Source organism: Eubalaena glacialis, chromosome 16 (genome assembly GCF_028564815.1).
Source record: "Eubalaena glacialis isolate mEubGla1 chromosome 16, mEubGla1.1.hap2.+ XY, whole genome shotgun sequence".
Lineage (NCBI taxonomy): Eukaryota > Metazoa > Chordata > Mammalia > Artiodactyla > Balaenidae > Eubalaena > Eubalaena glacialis.
In genome coordinates this window covers 9,926,387-9,947,784 of record NC_083731.1, presented here as the reverse complement: position 1 = coordinate 9,947,784, position 21,398 = coordinate 9,926,387, and the positions used below count along the sequence as shown (strand labels likewise).

Sequence of the window (21,398 nt, the reverse complement as noted above, 5' to 3'; positions counted from 1 at the left end):
CTACATATTAATGACTGAATTAGCTTTATGTGTATTAAGATGAAAAGATTTCAAAAACAACATTTGGTTAAAAACTCAACTGAGAATATATGTAGAGTTTGATACTATTTATTCTGAAAATTGCTACTCTTAATGATTTGTAAGGAGGGAAACACCTGATGAAAGGTAAATTGGCCTCAGCATGGAGCAGGGTCATAACGGCAAGAGAAGTATGCACACCGCGCATCTCCCATCTCCCCCAAGGATGGCCATCAGTGCACTGGAGCAGCACTCTCAAACTGAAAAATAATATTGATCTTAAAAACTAAGGGTATAAAATGTCTGTAGATGATAACCTTAAATTAAAAACATTCTATATTTTTAATGGATACATATATGTGTGGGAAACTACTGTTATCCATTGATTTTAAGGTGCACATTTATCTTCACATTTTAACAATCTGAAATTGGGATGCACCTTACAATCTATGCGTATAGTTTAATTGTTTTTTTTGTTAATGTTACACAAAATATGAGTCTTTTCAGAATTGATAGTATGCTAAATTTAGTAAAATATGATTTAAAAACTGGAAGACAGATTCGTATCCAATTCATCATAGTGATTGGGAGAAGGGGCGTGGGGAAAGATGAAAAGAGAGACGGACTTGGGCATAAATGATACTTTAAACTGATCAATAATACTTTACTTCTATAAATTAAAAACATCTGAAATAGCAATAACATTTTAGCATTTATTCATATATAGCTTGAAATGCTCACACCATCTTATTTAAACTCGAAGGAACTCAGTGTTGGTGATAGTTACTATCATCCTCTTACACCAAGGCTAAAACATCCTCAGAAATACAAGTTCACCTCACATGTACATGGCAACCTTGGAAACTAGGTGTGTTGGGCCTTATTATTCTCACTTTCAGATATAACACAACACAGAGATCAGAGAAGTTGTCTGATTCTCCCAAAGTCACATCTAGTGACCAGCAGAGAGAGATCCTGAATCTAGGTTTTTGGACTTCAAGTCTGTAGTCTTGTACTCCACTAAATTTACCAGACTGCCCTCATTGACATGTAGACTTTTCAATTCTCAACTGCTTTACAGATTTGAAAAAATTATGATCAAAAGAACAAATCATTTCAATTTTCAGTTTTAGAACTACTTTTGAAAATCACAATGCAAAAAATTACTGTACAATGAGTGTTTTGGGCAGACACTTAAATCAGTAGAATGAAGGTGTGTAATTAGATATGGGTTTTCAAGCTGCACTCTGTAGATTCCTAAAGGCTCAAGTGAATCTCAGCAGTCCTTGGAAGTGCTTCAGTGTTCCAAAATCAATGCGATGTTTTTGGCCCAATAAGGAAAATTCAGAATGCCCAAGGAGTCTATTACCAGATTTAATATTTTATTTCATTATATTAGTGATCCCTGTAGAAATCCACTTGAAAAAAAATTACTTTGCTAAATAATTTACTAGGCTAGATCATTTTTCTTCCTGCTTACATATTGTGTTAGTCTCTGGCTTAAGAATCAAACCTTTAAGTGTGAAAAATCTGCAGTGGGGAGAGCAGATTATATTGTTTTAACAGAACAACAATTAGACAGATTATTCCCATACATAGATGATTTCAACCATCTATCCTGCATTTAACCCATGATCAATAGTCTCCAAGCTATTCCATAGTCTTAAAGGAACTTAAACACATAGTAGGTGCTTAATAAACATTAGTTGAGTTCATGAATAAATGAATGAATGAACGAATGAATGAATGACACAGATTAGAGGTCCTGTCAGGGAGGATGCAAAGACCTTAGGGCCAAGTGCCTGCCAACACCAGTGTCGCCAGATTCGTCTTTAGAAGCCAGACCTCCATACCCACTGCTCAGTGTTCTTTCCTTTCGTGAATATTTTTAAAGTCACCCCGTGTAAAAAATGCCAAAACTATTTCTACGTGATTCCACTATTTGAGCCCAGGACCTTCCGCCACATAACAATGTATCCTCATACACCTTTTGATGGACGTGTTATCGTTTTGAAGGTCTCTGCCTATAGCAAATGTGACCTCTAGTTTAACACATGTAGTTTCTCCAGCACTTATTTGATTCATAGACATTTAGATTTGGAAGGGACCTTAGAGGTTGTATGTAATTTGTTTTATCTTAGTGACTTGGGCAGAGGTTTGATTTGCTGCAGACATTTTCAGTGACAATGACAAGCTTCAGAATCTAGGGAAGCAGCGATAAATAGTTGCAAGACCCGGGCTTTGAGACCAGGCAGACTTGGGAATGTTCTGGCTCTAACATTTACACTCTTTGTGACACTGGGCAAATTAACTCCTCAGTTTCATCATCTGTAATGTGGGAATGTGACCTAACTTTGTTGTTCCAGATATTAGGAATAAAATTATAAAGAATTTTGCCACCCAATAAAGACTAGCAGTTGTTTTTATTTCCTGTGTTCCTGATGAAGGGTAACATTCTGGGTCCTTACCTTGGAACTCTTAGCATAATATTAGAGATTAAATTTGGTTCTTAAATATGTACAAATTTATTATATGAAGATGTACATTTGGCATTAGAAAGACCTAAGAATTACTTCCCTTAGTATGTCATAGGCCATATTTCATAACTTTTTCCTATCTTTTTAATAGAAATACATCGAAGAGAAAAATCTGTGTGACAGAGGAAAATTTTTCCTGGATTTTGGTATTCAGTTTTTATCACGCTTTTTACAATATTCGCAGCCATGTGTTTTATTTTTCCCCATGTGTTTCTTTTAGTCATACAAAGTGTAGTAACACTGAGCTGGTTTCTAATTAACTGGCTGCACCCTGAGGTCTCCAGCTTCTGTTTTCAGTTTAATTACAGCTGTGAAGAGGATGCAGTGAAACTGAAGAGAGTGTCTCTACATGATAAAAAAATTATAATAATGTAGTTCTGGTTTGATCCTTAGATCGCTGAGGGTGTGAATGCTTAGAGATGGGTAAGTCAGTACATGGATGTGGGATTCCCATTTTGTTTTATCTTGTTTTCCCTCATGTAAACCACTTGACCTTGATGGAGACAACTTCTTAGTTAGATCTGAAATCTAGTTCCTCAAGTAGTTCTTTGATTCATATACATTTAGAATGGAAGGGACCTCATCCAATGGGACTACTCTACCCTGGTTCTCTGGTTCTGATTCTGAAATTGACAATAGGCCAAAAATCTGTTGATGTTCATCCCATTATGAATTGTAAGACATAATTGAAAAGAAATGCTAAACTCACCAGAGTGGCGAAGAGGTGATACAGAATGAAATAGATGGCGACCACTGGTGCCCACATGTGTCCCACGGCATTTAGCGTTTGGTCCATGACGTCAACCCATCCTTCCTGGGTAAGGATCTGGAACATGGACATAAATGCCTACAGAGGAAAAGAATGGAAGTATTAAACACCAGCCTTGGGCTTACATGCAACTTAGAATTAGTATATGGTGTTGAGGACTTTGATTTCAATATTATTGATTCAGCAGGGAGAGAACAGCCTTCATTCAACAGATAGGAAAGGGCTAAGAACAAAGATTCTAAAAGCCTGATATCTAGCTATTCAATGTGGAAAACTAAAATAATTACCCTGAATTAAAATTAGCTTTGTTGGTGGTAAATACTGCTGATCAAATCAGAACAAAATTCAGGAACCTTTGTTTATTGCCTTTCTTGTTCTTCCCTTTTAGCAAGCTAACTATTTAACATTTCCAATGGATTGCTGTATTTTTTTTGTTTTTTGCTGTTAAGCACAACTTATTTTTATAGTGAATTACATTTGATTGTCTAAAGGCAAATGAGAATAATAACATTAATTTTACTTTTATAGTATCCATCTATCAAATTATTTCAGTTATATTAAAAACATGAGATTCTTTTAAAAAGAAATTTTTCTAAATGATATGGCCATGCTAAGCAACTTAATAAAGATGATCACATTTTTCATGATTTTTAAAAAAAATTTTCAAGACAGTCAAGACCATGGAAGAAACCCCAAGATCAAAAATAAAATAAAATAAATAAAATAATTAAAACTAGAGCATTCCAACAAAAGCCAGCCTAGCTAAAAGACTCATTCTCTCTCTGCAAAGATCTTTGGTTAGTTTCATTCCTACATGTTTTTATCATTAAATATATATATCCATCATTGACTCATGTATCTTGTACACATTAGTGGTCAATAAATGTTTCTTAATGAGAACCTATGATGATGTTGGGGAAAGTTGACAATTGGAATCTAGTGACTCTAAAAAAATCTTTACAGACTTCAGTATAATGGAAGACATAAATTGAATTCTCAGGTATTGGGATTCCAAGAAATAAGGTCCAGGATAATACAAAGATGGACTGAGCCCAAGATAAAAGCTCTGTTACACTGATAGTATCTTAGAGGCAAAATGGATCCTAAAGATAACCTAACCTGACTCATTCTTTTTGATGATAAGGAAAAAGAGGCTTAAAGATGGGTGATTATCCCAAAGTCACTCTATTAATTTGTGGCACTAACAGAAGTAGCACCAGGCATTATGATTCTAAAGCAAGTACTTTTCCAAGTATTGCTTCCTGTGTTCAGTGAAGTCTGGAATCTACTACTTCCCAGGCCTCATTGCGCAGTAAGCTCTCTTAGCAGTTTTCTTTACTAGGGATAAGTAAATTAACTTTTTTTTACAAGTGCGATGGTCAATGCTCAGCACATAATAGGCCTGTTTGAACACAGGAACAATGCGTTGTTAAATGAATCTTGAACTAGGAGATAAGTTTTTTCTCTTACCCTTTGTCCATGTGTGAAACACTTAACCTCTCCTTGAGTTAATTTTTCTATAATATTATCATCCTACAAAGTGTTTCCTTAATGAAAGTATGAAGTATGTTGTTACTGATACTTGAACACGGCATCAACAAGGACAGTATAATACTTTTCCTCGATAGGGTGCCAAAGAGAATATTAGCTTTAACTCATCCTAAAAATGCTTCAGAGAATTTTTCAACACATCGTTTAACCTCTTAAGTATGCCAGAACCTATCACTGAGGGCAATTATTTTTTCCCTGTGCTTTTTTTCCTATTGAATATTTATTATATCTGAATGCAAGCAACACAAGTTCCAAAGGTGATTCACATAAAAATATCAGATCTTCTTCAACAGAGCTGTCACCAGCGTGAAAGTGTGTGGACATCCAAGAGACTCTACAGTAAAAGGGGGAAGAGTCAAAACACCTACCAGGATAAAAGGAATTTTGCTGGACATGGATATCTTTCCCCAAAAGTGACAGGAAAGCTTGTGATTAAGTCCAACAGATTTATTCTTGGTACCAAGAGGCCAAAAATTCAGGTGTACCTTTCTGCTGCCTTGGGCAGAAACCAACTTAATGTGTTTTCATCTACGGCATTAGCTTTCACGAATACTCAGCTACTATGCATTCAGTAAATGCTCGGGAACATGAAGCTAGGGGTTTATAACCTGTTGCTGTGAGATAAGCAATGTGAGCAAGAACGTCGGGTTATCCTCTACTCTTTTCAGAGTTTCAAAAGAAAACAAGTCTCACTTCTGCCCAGCTCAGCCACCTGAAAGTGCATACATACTATGAGATGCTGTGAATTATATTTGAGAGCAAAGCTTTCTGTTACAGCATGATTGTTGTTTATAGTCACTTACATGAATAAACCAGTGAAAGGCAGGGCCATGAAATACTTTTATTACAGGCTGAAAAATAAGTTGTGTCCTGCACGAGGGGTACGTTATCAGTTTTGTTGAGATTTTATCTGGAAATTTAAATCCCAGTGACAGTCTGTTTGAGATGTGAATCAAATACACTTACTGACTTATATTGTCTGCAAGATCTGTGTCCCTTGAAGAACCTGTTTACATTATTTATTTGGACATGGATTATCAGTGGTTCCTGAAGACTTGATGTGTTGAGGACTGAGATGAGGAAGACATGGCTTCTTAAGAAATTTATAATAGGAGTGGAAGAAAAAGATGAACATGGCCAACTCTAAGAAATGGAAGAACGAAAAATATGGCGCGTTAAGAGAAATATGGCAAAGCTATAAGAAGCAAGATGGAAGGACAGATGTATTCCTCTTGGATGAGTCAAGAATAGCTTGGAGAAAATGATAGCAACTGACTTTCATGAGGAAGACGAGTAGGATTTAAATGGTGGAGAAGGGGGTCATGAACAAAGGCCTGGAGGAAGTTGTTTCTTTTCTCCAAGCTCCCTGTTCATGTATTATGCCATTTCCTATCCTGTTGACCTTTATGTTCCCCGTATTGATTTCAACCAGCTCTTTATAAATTAATCTTATATCTGCCATATATTTTTCCCTATCTTTTTACAGTATTTTTTTACAAAAATAAATTTTAAATTTCTATGTGGTTTAATTTGCCATTCCTTTTATTTAAGGTGTTTATATTTTGCTTAAAAAGACTTCTCTCACTGCAAGATTAGATATAAATGTACCCATATTTTTACGTACCCATAAGTTTCCTTATTTTATTATGCTTAACATTTGAACCAGAAATCACTGTTTAAATCAGTTTAAATCTGGAATTAATTTTGGTATAAGAAATGAGACAGAAATCAATCTTATTTTTCTTTTCAATAGGTGATCAGTTGATTCAGCACAATATAATTTTAAAAATCTGTCTTTTCTTCACTAATTTGAAAAATCCCTTGCATGATACATTGAATACTCATACACTTTCAGCTCTATTTCTAAACTTTCTATTCTTTTCCATCTATTTATTTCATCTCCAAATTGCCTAATCTTTGTACATTTTAATAAGTGGTAGAGTTACTAGCGCCTCCTCATAAGCTTTTGTTTTCAGAATTTTAAAATTTATTTTTATATGTTAATTGCCCCAAAATATCCTCTTGTTTTATTCATTGGAATCACATGAATCTAAGAAAAATTGATATTATCTTCCAGTCTCAAAGAAAGGCATATCTTTCCATTTATCCATTTATCAAGTCTTTACTCAAGACTCTGGACAAAGATTTCATTTTATATAGTTTCTGTCCATTTCTTGTTAAGCTCATTCTTTTTTTTTTTTTTTTTTTTTTATTTGTTTGATTTTTGGCTGTGTTGGGTCTTCGTTTCTGAGCGAGGGCTTTCTCTAGTTGCGGCGAGCGGGGGCCACTCTTCATCGCGGTGCGCGGGCCTCTCACTATCGCGGCCTCTCTTGTTGCAGAGCACAGGCTCCAGACGCGCAGGCTCAGTAGTTGTGGCTCACGGGCCTAGTTGCTCCGCGGCACGTGGGATCTTCCCAGACCGGGGCTCGAGCCCGTGTCCCCTGCATTGGCAGGCAGATTCTCAACCACTGCGCCACCAGGGAAGCCCAAGCTCATTCTTAACATTACTTTTCAAAAATTTAATCAAGGTGATACCATATGATTAAAAATGTTACATAGTAAAGAAGCCTGATGATGGCTTTCTTAACAGATAATAAGCAATGGCCATATGCTTCAGTATCTCAGTCCCACTTCCCAGAAGCCACTGCTTTTAACCACTTTTGTTTTTACTTCTGGTGGTGCTACCCACATCCCCATTCAGTATTTCTTGATTTATCTACCTTAGACAGAGACTTCTGTTCAACAATATTTACATTTTGTTTTTTAGTCATGATTGGGTCTTCCATGCTTGTCAGTACATTGATAATCAATAGATTGATAGTCAATATGTTGACTATGAAAATATTGCTATGTAATACTGTTATCCTGGTAATGTTCTAGGATAATACTTCCTCCTTCAGGCCTCAATATTATGATACGTTTGGTACTAGAAGGTAAATGTTCAAGGTTAAGTCGAGGCCGTTTTCTTACTTTCCCCTAATTTCTCAGAATCTGGCCCAGTTTAATTTACTTTATTTGAATCACAGTGTTCTTATACAATTTTTAGTTTAGTTTTGTTTTGGTTGAGAGTTTCTGATTGTTTTTTGACATGTTTCCTTGGGAAAAGAAATATATGCTTTCCTCCTTCTACCTTAAATAGCTTCCAGATTATCAAACATTTTACTTATTGTTTGGAATAAATTCCACTTTTCCTCTCCTATACATGTTCTTCTTGGAGCATTCAATTACCCAGAAACCATTTGATTCTTACTCTCAGACATTTTCCTTGGAGTCCTCTTATTGCTGTTTTAATTTGGACTAATTACCTTCTAGACCTACTCCACAATTGTCAAAGCCTTTTTTTTTTTAATTTTATTGAAGTATGGTTGATTTACAATGTTGTGTTTAATTTCTGTTGCACGTGAATATAGTTCCCTGTGCTATACAGTAGGACCTTGTTGTTTATTATCCATTCTATACATGATAGTTTACATCTGCTAACTCCAAACTCCCAATCCAACCCTCCCCCACCCCCTCCCTCTTGGCAACCACAAGTTTGTTCTCTATATTTGTGAGTCTGTCTTTGTTTCATAGATATGTTTATTTGTGTTGTATTTTATTTAATTAATTAATTAATTAATTAATCTTTAATTGGAGTATAATTGCTTTACAATGTTGTGTTAGTTTCTGCCACACACAGAAGTGAATCAGCCATACGCGTACACACATCCCCTCCCTCTTGGACCTCCCTCCCCTCGGCCACCATCCCACCCAACTAGGCCATCACAGACCACCGGGCTGAGCTCCCTGTGCTATACAGCAGGTTCCCATTAGCTATCTATTTTACTCATGGTAGTGTATTTATGTCAAACCTAATCTCCCAGTTCATCCCACCCTCCCCTTCCCCCACTGTGTCCACACATCTGTACTCTATGTCTGCCTTAGATTCCACATATAAATGATATCATATGGTATTTGTCTTTCGCTTATTTACTTTGCTTAGTATGATGATCTCTAGGTCCATCCATGCTGCTGCAAATGCAAAGCCTTCATTTTTAACTTTCTCATCTAGATCTTTTACTCCCTCTAATATAGTGTCAGAAAGTGATCCCAGAATCTCATGCCCATTATCAGAGTCCTGTTTCAATTTGTCAGCTAGATTTTCTTCTCTATGTTTTGCTGTCTCAGTATGAGGAGAGGGGTTTGCAGGGAGAGAAGTATTAGCTGAGGCCATGGGCAGCTATGCTTGAAATATCAGGCTTCAGATATTTCCCCACTGTGGGTAGATTCTGGAAATCTTTATTGCTGCCAGCCCATCAGTCCCAGCTGTTCACTTCCTCTAATTCACCGGCTTCCTTCCAGCATCCCTAGCACTCCGTTGACTCCAGGTGAGGGCAGAGACAGGTTGATTCTGTTGGTCTTGGTCTTCTGGGTACCAGGAGAGGACAGCTGGGTCTCTCCCATCACTCTCTCCTTGGGGTTCCTGTTCCCTCCTGGTTTCTGTTTTCTTCTTTTCTCTTCATCCTTTCACTATGCTGAATTTTTGTTTATTATGGGAGATTCCTAGTTTTCAGAAATTATGATCATTTTGCTTTCACTCTCAAGCCTTCTTCCCAGCTGGGAAAATAAAAATGGTGCAATCTAGAAGTTTATGTTGCCTCTGGTAAAATGGGGTGCATCAATCAGGTCTACACCTGTAGGAGATTCTTGATGTCTTTTCCAGGGCTCTGCACATCCCCACAGCCTGAGGCTCTCAAACTGAGGGAGATGAGAACATATTTTACGATTTGCTTTTCCAATGTAATTTCTTCTCAACTTCTGGAAAACAGGCTTCAGGCATGAGCCTAGAGTGTTCATCCTCTCTCTCTGATTCTCTCTCTCTCTCTTCCTCCCTCCATCTTTCCTAGTAGCTGCTATTCAAAGATAATGGTATGAAATTGTGGCCTTTTCTTTGTGTGGTTACTGCTGGTATAATTTTTTCCAGGCTGATAATTAATTGTTTTATTCGTTTCTGTAGGTTTTCGGGACAGAAGGTCTGTGCTTTTTGCTATTTTACCCCCCAAGTCCAATCCCACAGATGTAAATAGGGGTAAAGACTTCATTTACAAGTGCTTTTTCTTTTTTGTGTCTAATGACATAATCACATATTAAACGCCGCTGTGCAGGTCAGGCTCTGTTCACACTGCAGGTGCCTGGCGGCAGCTAACTGAGCCAGGGATAAGCAGCTAACCTGAGAACGGCCCAGCTGCAGAGGATGGGATCGGGAACAAACAACTCTGCCCCATCAGGGAAGAACAAAAGCAATCAAAAACATCTCTAATGGACTGTCATACAGAGTGAAGGAAGTCAGAAAGAGAAAAACAAATGCCATATGCTAACACACGTATATGGAATCTAAAAAAAAAAAAAAAGGTTCTGAAGAATCTAGGGGCAGGACAGGAATAAAGACGCAGATGTAGAGAATGGACTTGAGGACACGGGGAGGGGGAAGGGTAAGCTGGGACAAAGTGAGAGAGTGGCATGGACATATATACACTACCAAATGTAAAATAGATAGCTAGTGGGAAGCAGCCGCATAGCACAGGGAGATCAGCTCGGTGCTTTGTGACCACCTACAGGGGTGGGATAGGGAGGGTGGGAGGGAGACGCAAGAGGGAGGGGAGATGGGGATGTTTGTATACGTATAGCTGATTCACTTTGTTATATAGCAGAAACTAACACACCATTGTAAAGCAATTATACTCCAATAAAGATGTTAAAAAGAAATCTCTAATGAATTTCAAGTGGAAGCTACAGTGAAAAATCACACTGTTAGCAGTAGGATCTGGAGGTGAACGAATAAATGGAGACTGGCTATGCAGTCTGGTAGGAGCAAGAAGGGGTCACGACAAAGTCAGAGTTGTAATTATAAGCACATTGATACTCCAAGGAAGGAACATCTCTGAATGAACAGAAGTAAAGTGGGAAAGAAATGCACTGCCTAAAGAGACTGCAATGATGTTCACTGAATGGAGAAGGAAGGTTTTGAAAATCATTAGCCTGATGAGTACCTCTTTCTAATCGTAGCGTGATGTAATCCTTGGGTATGTGGGAGCAAAGCGAAGGGCGCGAACCAGGGTAGAGGGTGAAAGCCATAAGACCAGAGTGTGAGGAAGCGAGCTGTTCCAGGGATGACGCAGGAGAAAACACATCTAAGAGCAGAGAACAAGGTCTTGGATCACTGAAGGGTCTGAGCACCTCACTGTAGGGCCACTCAATTCACCACCAGCCCTTCTCAGGATCTTTTGCTGGTTTCTCCTCAATTTCCGAATCTCTAAATGTTGCAGAGCCTCGGGGCTTGGTCCTCAGATCTCTTTCTTGTCTCTCAACACTCACTAACTGGTTGATCTCATCCATTATAATGCCTTTAAATACGGTCTATGTACTGATGACACCCGCATCTGTATATCCAGCCCTACATCCAGAATCAACTCCATATCTCCACTTGGGTGTCTAGCTAACAGGGATCTCAAACATCAGATGTCCCAAATCAAACTCTTCAGGCCCTGCTCCCTAAATCTGTTCTTCTTACACTTCTTCCCGTCTTGGAAAATGACAAATCCATTCTTCAAGTTACTCATGCCAATGACCTCACAGACATCTCTCTGGTCCTTCTCATTTCCTCACATCCTACGTCCAATCTGCCAGGAAACTCTGCTAAAGCCACCCTTGGTTCAGGTCTCAGTTCCACATTTATCCCTAATATTCCTTAATATTCCTACCAAAGCATCTAATATTGTAGTTTCCCTCTTAGTGGCCTTACATTTTGGTGCTGTACCTTCTTGCCATAAACTGAGATTGGGAGACTTGAATAAAAATAAGATCATCAAAATGGGGAGGAAGGGGAATAAACAAGTATTTTTACAGCTTCTCTTTTGTTCCAGTTAGAACCCCTTACACATTGATCCCAGGTGGGGTGAACAGCATCCCTGGGACCACGCTTCCACCAGAGCCGCCGAGGGCCCACACCATAGAGTTAGCTGGTTCCTCAATGACAGGACATCCTTCTCTCTCTCTCAAGGCCCCATTTCGGACCCCAAATCTCTTTCTGATAGATCTTCTTAGAGTTAGGTGAAAGCAAAGCAAGGGTATTCTGCTATGTTGAAATAACAGGCTGAAAGTTCTTGTCTAGACCTTGTAAAGTAGTTCTTAGCCTTTAAAAAATATATATCATGGATGCTCTTTGATAACTTGATGACCCAAAGCATGTTTTGGTTTTTAGTATGTGTGGATATCAATTTAGGTTAAGAAAATTACATATTTTAAAAAGTAGGTGAGTAAACATCTAGGTTTTCGTTAACAGAGAGAGAGCAGAAAATGCAGTATGATTCTATTTGTAATATACGTATCTAGATACGCTTTGTGTGCATAAAAATGCTTGAAAGCCTATTCAATAAACTTGGAACTCTGAGGACTGGAATGGCAAGGACTGAGGAACTAGGGAAGGGGGTAAATATTCTTATTTTTGAACTTTTTAAAGTAACAGCTTTGTTGAGATATGGTTTATATACCATAAAATTCACCTTTTGAAGTAGACAATTTAGTGGTTTTGTTTTTTCACAGTTGTGCAACATCACTACTACCTACGAACTTTTTCATCATCCCCCCAAAACTATGTACCCATAGTGGTCACTCCCCATCCTTCTGTCCGCCAGCCTTCAGCAACCAATAATACGCTTTCCGTCTCCGTGGGTCTGTCTATTGTGAACATGTTCTATAAATGGAATCATATAATATGAGGTCAGGGTTCATCCATGCTGTACTCTGTATCAGCACTTCGTTCCCTTTTATTGCCAAATTATGTTTCATTAGATGGATATACCACATTTTATCTACTCATCAGTTGATGGATACTTGGGTTGTTTCCACTTTTTGGCTATTATAAAGAATGCTCCTGGGGCTTCCCTGGTGGTGCAGTGGTTGGGAATCTGCCTGCCAATGCAGGGGACATGGGTTCGAGCCCTGGTCTGGGAAGATCCCACATGCCGCGGAGCAACTGGGCCCGTGAACCACAACTACTGAGCCTGCGCGTCTGGAGCCTGTGCTCTGCAACAAGAGAGGCCACGATAGTGAGAGGCCTGCGCACCGCGATGAAGAGTGGCCCCCGCTCGCCGCAACTAGAGAAAACCCTCGCACAGAAACGAGGACCAAACACAGCCAAAAATAAAAATAAATAAATAAATAAAAAAGAATGCTCCTACGAACATTCATGTATGGGTTTTTGGTGGACATAAAAATTACCTTATACTTAATGTATGTTTTTTACTGTGTATTAAAACACATGTAAAACATATATTTACTTTAAAAATATAGACATTAAAATTTTTTAAATGTGGTGAAGAATACAACTCAGGTCATTGACATACAACTTTCATTTTACAATATAATTTGCATCTATCTTATCTATCTTTAGCTGGTTTCCAGGACTCTTTCTCTACGAAAGATTTGCCTTCAAAATGAAATGCATTTGATAACTTACATAGTAGCTCAACCTTTTTATTGAGGGTGTCCCTGCTGTGTCTTACTACCAGTCAGCTGTAAAATAGAAGATTTGCCTTGACAGTATTCACTGAGTACAAAAGTGACACCTCCTTCAGTTTTAATTGCCTTAATTATTCACCTACTCAATCTCCTTGCTTGTTTTTTTCCCATTCAAATAGGAATAAAATGTAGAGGAATTTTATCTTCTGAAAAACCCACTGATCTCACAATCCTTTAGTATTTTGCTGTATAGTTTCATTTAAAACTTATTCAACTATTCAAAGTTCTAACAATATTTAAAATGACATCAATACACAGCAAATTTTGGACCTACCTAATGTTGGAGTTAAATTTCTAAAAAGTACACTGGTTGGCAAAATCATGACCAACAAGATCAAGGCCTTATGGAGAATTAGGGGTTGGGAAAAACCAATAAAAATGACATTACATGCATTTAAAAACCTACAGTAAATAAAAGCTCTAAGAGTCACCACTTACCGTGGCTAAACTAAGGTGTCCATAAATACAAATACTGTGGATTTGAAATCTGGAGTAAAACCATAGTGCTGTAATGTTAAAGCCACTGGCAATAGCCATTTCTTTAATTCAAATTTCTCCTTGTCTGGTTTAGATGGAATTTCATGGCCTATCAATTCAAATACACTCTTCTCAGTTCTCCAAACTCCATCTTCCTTTTTTGCCAAACTCTCAGGAAACATGCCAACTCCTAGGTGAATCTAACTCTTCATGTCTGCACCACTCCAGCCTCTCCACTGGTTCCATATGGAGACGGGCTCCCTTCCACCCTGGCCTCCAACGAGACCTCAACACTGCCCAGGAAGCCTCAGCCATGAGCTTTTCAAAACTTCTCATCTGATCTAACCTCACCCACCTCATCTCTGCCTTCACTCTCAAGAGATGCCCTTCCCAGAAGGCAGAGCCAAAGGAGAGCAGTTTAAAATAGAGGTTGAATGAGCTGAGGATAAAGACCCTGGCCCTCTGTGAGTTGTAGGGCAGGGACGTAAAGAACCAAGTGTTCAGCTCTGCTGTCACAAGGCCTGAGTTTGGGGTTAAATCGCTGACTGGCTTAGCGGCTCTGGGTAAAGCACGCGGCCAGCCTGACACCAATCTTCCTCAAATGTGCCATCACATTATCACTCTCTGAAGACTGTTTTAAGAATCAAAATAAAGCATGTGTGAATACTTTATTATAAACATTAAAGGGCTATACAGATAATAGTTGGTTTTCTGTTGGTTTTTTTGGCTGCGCTGTGTGGCTTGTGGGGTCTAGTTCCCTGACCAGGAATAGAACCCGTGCCCCCGGTAGTGGAAGCGTGGAGCCCTAACCACTGGACCACCAGGGAATTCCCAAATAATATTTTAAATAGTGATTTAAAAATCTGTCCCAAGGAAAAACAACTTCAATTACACTAGTTAAAATTTCAGAATTCTTGTATAGTTCTTACGACTTGAACTTTTTACATCATATACAGTGTGATTCCATTTTTGTAAAGCCCAAAATAATATATGATAAATTATATTTTTAAGAAGATATTTCCTTTAGATACATGAAAGTGTGACAGTGCTTTTTATGGCATCATTTTATTTCATCTTTGAACTAAGTGATTCCTAAGATATCTTCTAGCTATAGGTGTCTACTGTTCTATGCTCTCAATTGGTACTGGCAGTCAATTGGAAAACTTTGTTTTTATACAATATACTTTCTGGTCTATTTTCCTCGACTATACTTTCACTATAAAAACTATAGAATAAGGTTACACTAAATGTTTTGATACTAATAGATACTATAAATTGACTTTTAGTGAGTGCTGTCAAGGATAAGAGAATTTACTGAATAAACAGTAAAAATCGTGGTGTTAGTAAGTGGACTGAAAGTAGGGGCTAAATAAAATACTAGCTGTATGTGCTCTAAGCCATCACATATACTGGAATCTTAAAACGCAATGGAAGACTGACTGAAACTTGTTGTAGGGCCTGGAGAGTTCTGAAGAGTTTAGTTACTAGTGACTTCTACGTGACAAAGTTTTTGGAGCTATCTCTCTCCATATACAAACTCTTGAAATTTGAGAGCTGTTGAAATCAACTACCCTTGTTAACAGAAGTGAAACATTAAAATATTAATTACTCTGTAAAATGATTGTGCCTTATTCCTTGTGATTTAGAAAGAAATAAATTGAAACTGGTGGTTTCAATTAATTCTGTGACTGCCTTTTATGTTGGCAAGAAAGACCGAGCAGTTCTTTGCTTTTATTTTTTTTTTCAAAATGAACCCACATTATTTATTTTGCTTTTATAATTCCTAAAATATGCTTGTTGCCAAGCATTCCATTTAAATAAGTAAAAAGAGAGAGAGGGGAGAAAAGCCTGTTTATTGGTCAAATTTTAGACTACTATGGAAAAGTCTTGCTGAATCTAGACTAATGTAATTGGCCTTAAATGTCAAAATGAGCTTGAATGTAATCAGAAGCAAAGCAGAAATCAAAATGTTATGCCTATTCCAGCAGCAAATTACTTTAAGTAGAGTCTACACTTAAATATAAATTCAAGAGTAAAAGGAAAGATGGCAGAAGCTCATTTGCAAAAGCTAGTGAATCTTTTTCTAGTTATGAAAGTGAATGTAGGTATATCTGATCATCTCTTTTCTTATAAATGGCATGCTTGGGTTAACTTCTACATATAACACCATAAATGAGCATGTAGACCAAATCATAGATTTGTACAGTCTCCTAGGATTCTTTCAGGGTAAGATTTAAGAACATGAGAAGAGACACTGAGCCATGACTAGCATTTATACAGTGCTTTGCAGCCCCCAAAGCAGTTCATTGTCCATTATTTAGAGTAATTTCAGCAATAATCTTGTGTTAGTTACTGTACATTTTGCATATGGGTAACTGAAGTACAGAAGCCTTAAATGACTGATCCAGGTTTGCAGGTAGCAAGCGATGTTTCTGGGTCTCTAGGCTGGAATCTGTTGATTTCAAATTCCTGCTGTCCTTTTGGATATTACAGGTAACAAGACATCTTAAGATCTAGTCATTGCTGATCTCCTTTCCTTATCTAAATTACTAAAACAAACAATGTTCTAGTCTAAATCATATTTAAAATTGTTACCTCCTTTGTCTAGCACGGTACTGAGTACATATCTGAAACTCTGTATTATGCTCAACTGGTTAATAAAAATTAGATATCTCCAGTATTTTTTATGCTTTGCTAAAATAAGCTTCACTTGTTACCATTTTTCCAAATGAAAAAGACACAACCTTTTCAATTTCATGAGAATCTAAAATTACAAACTGTCTTTTAATAATAAAATATTTTAATAATTTAAGACTTAAATGTTAAAGTTCCTATATTAGAAACATTTATCTTAAGGAAAAAAGATCGAGATAAAATGAATGAACTTATATTTTCCCCCTAACAATCTTTCTTGCAGAGCATGATATTTTTAGTTGAAAGGTATACTTCCCACCGATTATGTTAAAATAATTTTGAAATGCAACCATCTAGCTGACAGAACAAACAGCTGTGAAAATGAGACCTGGAGATTTATGCAAATAGGAGACTTCTGAATTAATTTTCCTCATAGAACAGACTGTCAAGTTTCTTGAAGTATTTATGCCCTATTTCTTAATTAGCGATTTTGCTAATGTCAGTCATATTAAATTTTCATAATGTAAATGATGCATTTCACTGGCAAATATGTGCTATAAAATTGCAGATGAAAGTTAATATTTTACTTTGGGTGCAATAGAGATTTAGTAACATATACAAAAGAGACAGTGCTCCTAAGAACACAGATGTACGTCTTACTGTGAAATAAAACTGAGGATTTATTCAGAAAACTTTTGTAACTAAAATACCACCGAGTCTACACAGGAAAGTTCCCAGTGTTTTTTTACTATCCATTTGTAGAACTATGCCCAAGAACAAGGTTTTCCTATTTGGCTTCAAATAGAAAGCAGCATCAGTCAGAAAATGCTTATATTTTTGCATACTAAAAATCCCCACACTTTGGAAATAGTTTGCCTATTTTTTGCTCTCTTTTAATGGGCTTTGATTTCTCATTTCTCTTCAATCTAAGTTCACAAATAAGAAGCTTCACTGCAAATTATATTGTCTGCTCTTTTCTATTGCAAACATAAATTTCAAAACCTTGCTTCTATCTTGATAGTGCTTATTTAGTACTCTAACGCCTTGAAAATAAAGTTGATAGTTGTTTACCAATAAATATTTAATTGAAATGACTTGAATTTAATAAAGTTGATTTTATAAGTCATAAACTAAAATTTGTCTTATTATACAACTGAAATTAGTCTTATACAATTTGCATATCCCTGTTATATCTATACTTTCCTTCATTTAAAATTTTATCAGCTAATGTTCTTGTTATTTTAAAAAATGAGACAATTATTTTTCTTACTGATGTGTAATTATAAATTAAGCTTTTATATCTATCTATCTGTCTACCAACTTACCTACCTATCTCCATTTTTTTAAACCAAGAAGCCATTCATTGTACAAAATTTGGAAGTACAAAAAGGCATAAAGAATAAAATGTTACTTATAATTCAAACGAGGTTGTATATATTTTTTAGAATTTGTTGTAGAATTTGAAAATTCTACCAGTTTATTTTTCCCTAGGGATATACATGTACTGGAAACAAAACTGAATCCAGCTGCAAATATAGTGCTGTATTAGGGTTCTTTGCTTGATTTTTGGTCATCACCACTTATGTCACTCATGACTAACCTCATTAATCATTCTGTAAAACTACAGTTTTGGTAACTGTATAATATGCCACCATATTCAAAGTTTACTTAGACATTCTATTATGATTGGACATTCAAGTTGTTTTAAAATTTTCACACTGATAAATAATGCTACAAAGAGCAATTTTTTTGAAGATCGATCTTTGTGTGCACTGTGGATATTTTCTTGGGGTAGACTTCTAGAAATGCAGTTACTAGATCAAAGAGTAAAAATGCTTTTTAGTGTCTTGATACATAATGAAAAACTGATTCTCAGAAAAGTTACACAAATTGCAATGTGTGAGAGGCTTTTCTGTCGGCAATGAGCATTATCATTAACCAAAAACCAAAATAACGAACAAACCTTGTCCATTTGACATGTTCTTACTAACATGTATTACAAATTATGGTTGTACCATCACATTTTCCTGTTTTTAAAAACTACCTATGGTGATTATTTTTGACTTGTTTGAAAATTCAAATGTATCCTTCTTCTAGGCCTAAAAAGTCCCTGACCATCTAAGATGAAAGATGGTATTTTCTTTGCTTTCTACATTTTTACTTGCTCTAATTTATCAGGGAGTTATTTTGGTACATAGTATGAGAGGGCTTTGGTATCCCCAACATTACTACTAATAATTAGTCTTTTAATCATTCATTGTGATCCTTTCTTTGTCATATGTTTTGTCAATGGATATATATGTTTGCCCATTCATCTGTATGTTAACCCTAAATCATACTCTTTTAATTATTGTAGCCGTATACAGTTTCTTGTCGGTTCTCACTGATTTTTGATGACGCTCCTCACTGCTTTTTTTTTAATAGCATCTATAATGTGGGGAAAATACTTCCTTAACACGGTAGTTTTGGGGATTCCATTACATATATGTAGATATCTATGTATGTATATGTGTATCTCTTTCTTTCTATAAATGTCTATCTATGAAAAGTTCTTGCTATAAGGACCTCACATGTAAAAAATACTTAAATCCAGTAATTATTACTATTAATAATAATGACCTCTGGTGAAATGTTTCTCTAGACTCAATCAGAGATAATTATGCTTCTCTAGAAACTAGCTTGTTTTTACCTCATAATCATTGTTTAATCCATTTCGGTGTATATTTGCTCCAGGAAACATGGACGCCCTCATGATGAACTTTAGGTTTAGTTTTTGCTTCCACTGTAATTTTGATTTTGTTTTCCCTTTAGATTAATTCTTTTAAGTTCTGCTTAAATTTATTGGACCTAGGTATAATTCTTGTTGGATACATTATAGCCTTTTTGGATTAAGGCAAAATAGAATAAACATTTCTTTCCATGTATTGCTCAATTGCCTGCAATTTAAGTCTATTATTATTTATTTAGTTGAATAATGCAGAAATTTGCATTCTTCCTCATGCTCCAAGATAGTATTCCCTTTCCTTTATTTTGTTGTACCTTTCCATAATCCTCCAATTGGTTTTACTTCCTTTTTTTCAATCAACCTGAAACGACATGGCTTATCCAAAGAGACACGAAGTGTGACATTTGCCTACATTGTTAGTGGAATTCTCTTTTTGGTCATTCACATAACTATGCATGCTTTATTGTCAAATTTCTAGAGTTTTTCTTTCAGAAATGTATCCAGTACATTTCTGTTGGATTGAGGTGAGATTTTTGACCTTTGCCCACTGCCTTATTCCTGAGATTCTGAATTGAATTAATGGTGCATGGAAAACTAAAATAACAACAAAAACAATACTACAGACTTAAGTCTGAACTAGCTACCAGGGTTCTTTCTATAGCTAGTCCCTGCCTGTACTGTTTTTCCCCTTTTGTATTGCACAATGTAAGATTACGGGATGCAACCCATCCACTTCCACTTGCCTAGTACAGCTCCCTTCGCCCCCTCACACCCCACCCCGCCCCATCTGCACACACATGTACTCAGCTACATGCATGCTCACTCACATGCACATGTGTATTTTTATCCCGTCTTGTTTCCTGGACATTAAGGTTTTAACATTGATTCATAGAGAAGATGTTCGAGAAGGCTGGAGAGAATCCTCCGTAGAGGTAGGCAGTTGTACCCAAGGGGTGGGCAGTGGGGAAGGAATGAATCTATACATCAGTCATTAAATGGTTCTGCATTTAGTCCCAGATGTGAAATAGTGAATGATAAGCTATTTCAGATTCCAGCAGTAATCTTATTTATAATTTTTTACTTTTTGCATTTTTGTTGAAGGTTGCAAAGGGTGAGTAAAAAGAATAGTCCAAACCAGAATGGGGGTGGATTTTTAAACTTTCAGTGCAATACAGAAAACTGAATGCTTTCTGTACAGTTAATGCCCAATGATTTACTGAGGGATCCTTTTATGTTGGGCTATGTGATTATTGCTAGGAATTTAGTGTTTCATGCTAAGAAGTTGGATTTCCGCGCTATTTAAGAAAAACACTAGCTGCTACTGCTTGTTGATTCCCTGTTACATTGTCAGCACAATGTTAACTAGTCTGAATATATTATATCCTTTAAACTTTCTAATAATCCTCTAAGATATTTACTGTTGTTCTGTTTTTATTATATGTAACCACGAGAGAATAGTCGAAATGTCTGACTATAGATTGTATTTTTTTGTAGGCAAGACTCAACAAAGTATTTAAAATATAGTTAGCTTTTCATCAGTGAAAATATGCTCACAGAAACTCATCTTAACTGAAGGAGACACACACATGTTCCTCATTAACAACTCTCACTGGTTTTTGAAGTTGGTGCAATGGAGTAGACTGATTATTAAAATAATATTTATGTAATATGGTAACTACTAGTTGGAAAACTACAAATAAGATTGAAACGGAGCAGGACCCTATGGTCCTTGCCCCTCTATGTCCTCAGCCTGCCTTTTGTTTGTGGAAAAACTTTAGCCAAAGAATAAGTTTAATCAGAGAAGTGAGAAAATGCAGAAACAAAGGAAAACAGTCCAAGGAGACCAAATAATGATAGTTTAGTCATCAAGCATAGTCAAGGACATTTAGTTCCTCCTTAAGGGCTGTAGATAATATTCTGAGCCATATCCTGTGAGCTGTCTAATAGAGACTGAAACCCCCGCCAGGTGGAAGAAGTTAACTACACGATGACCAGGCTATAGCCATGACATAAGCTGCCACAATTCCGAGAACAGGCCTCAAAGAAATGGGAACAAACCGACCCTGGAACTGAAGATTAACTGTACCTAAAACAATCAAGATGATGCTGGTCAGACCACCGATGACTG

General features: G+C 36.7%; 1 protein-coding gene across 1 annotated transcript in view; it reads right to left on the bottom strand.

The window, feature by feature from the left end:
• Positions 1-21,398, bottom strand: part of NALCN (sodium leak channel, non-selective) — a 272,041-nt gene that overhangs the window by 114,802 nt on the left and 135,841 nt on the right. The window contains 1 exon segment of the mRNA XM_061170618.1: positions 3,265-3,402. Within this exon segment, the coding sequence (XP_061026601.1) occupies positions 3,265-3,402 (138 nt within the window).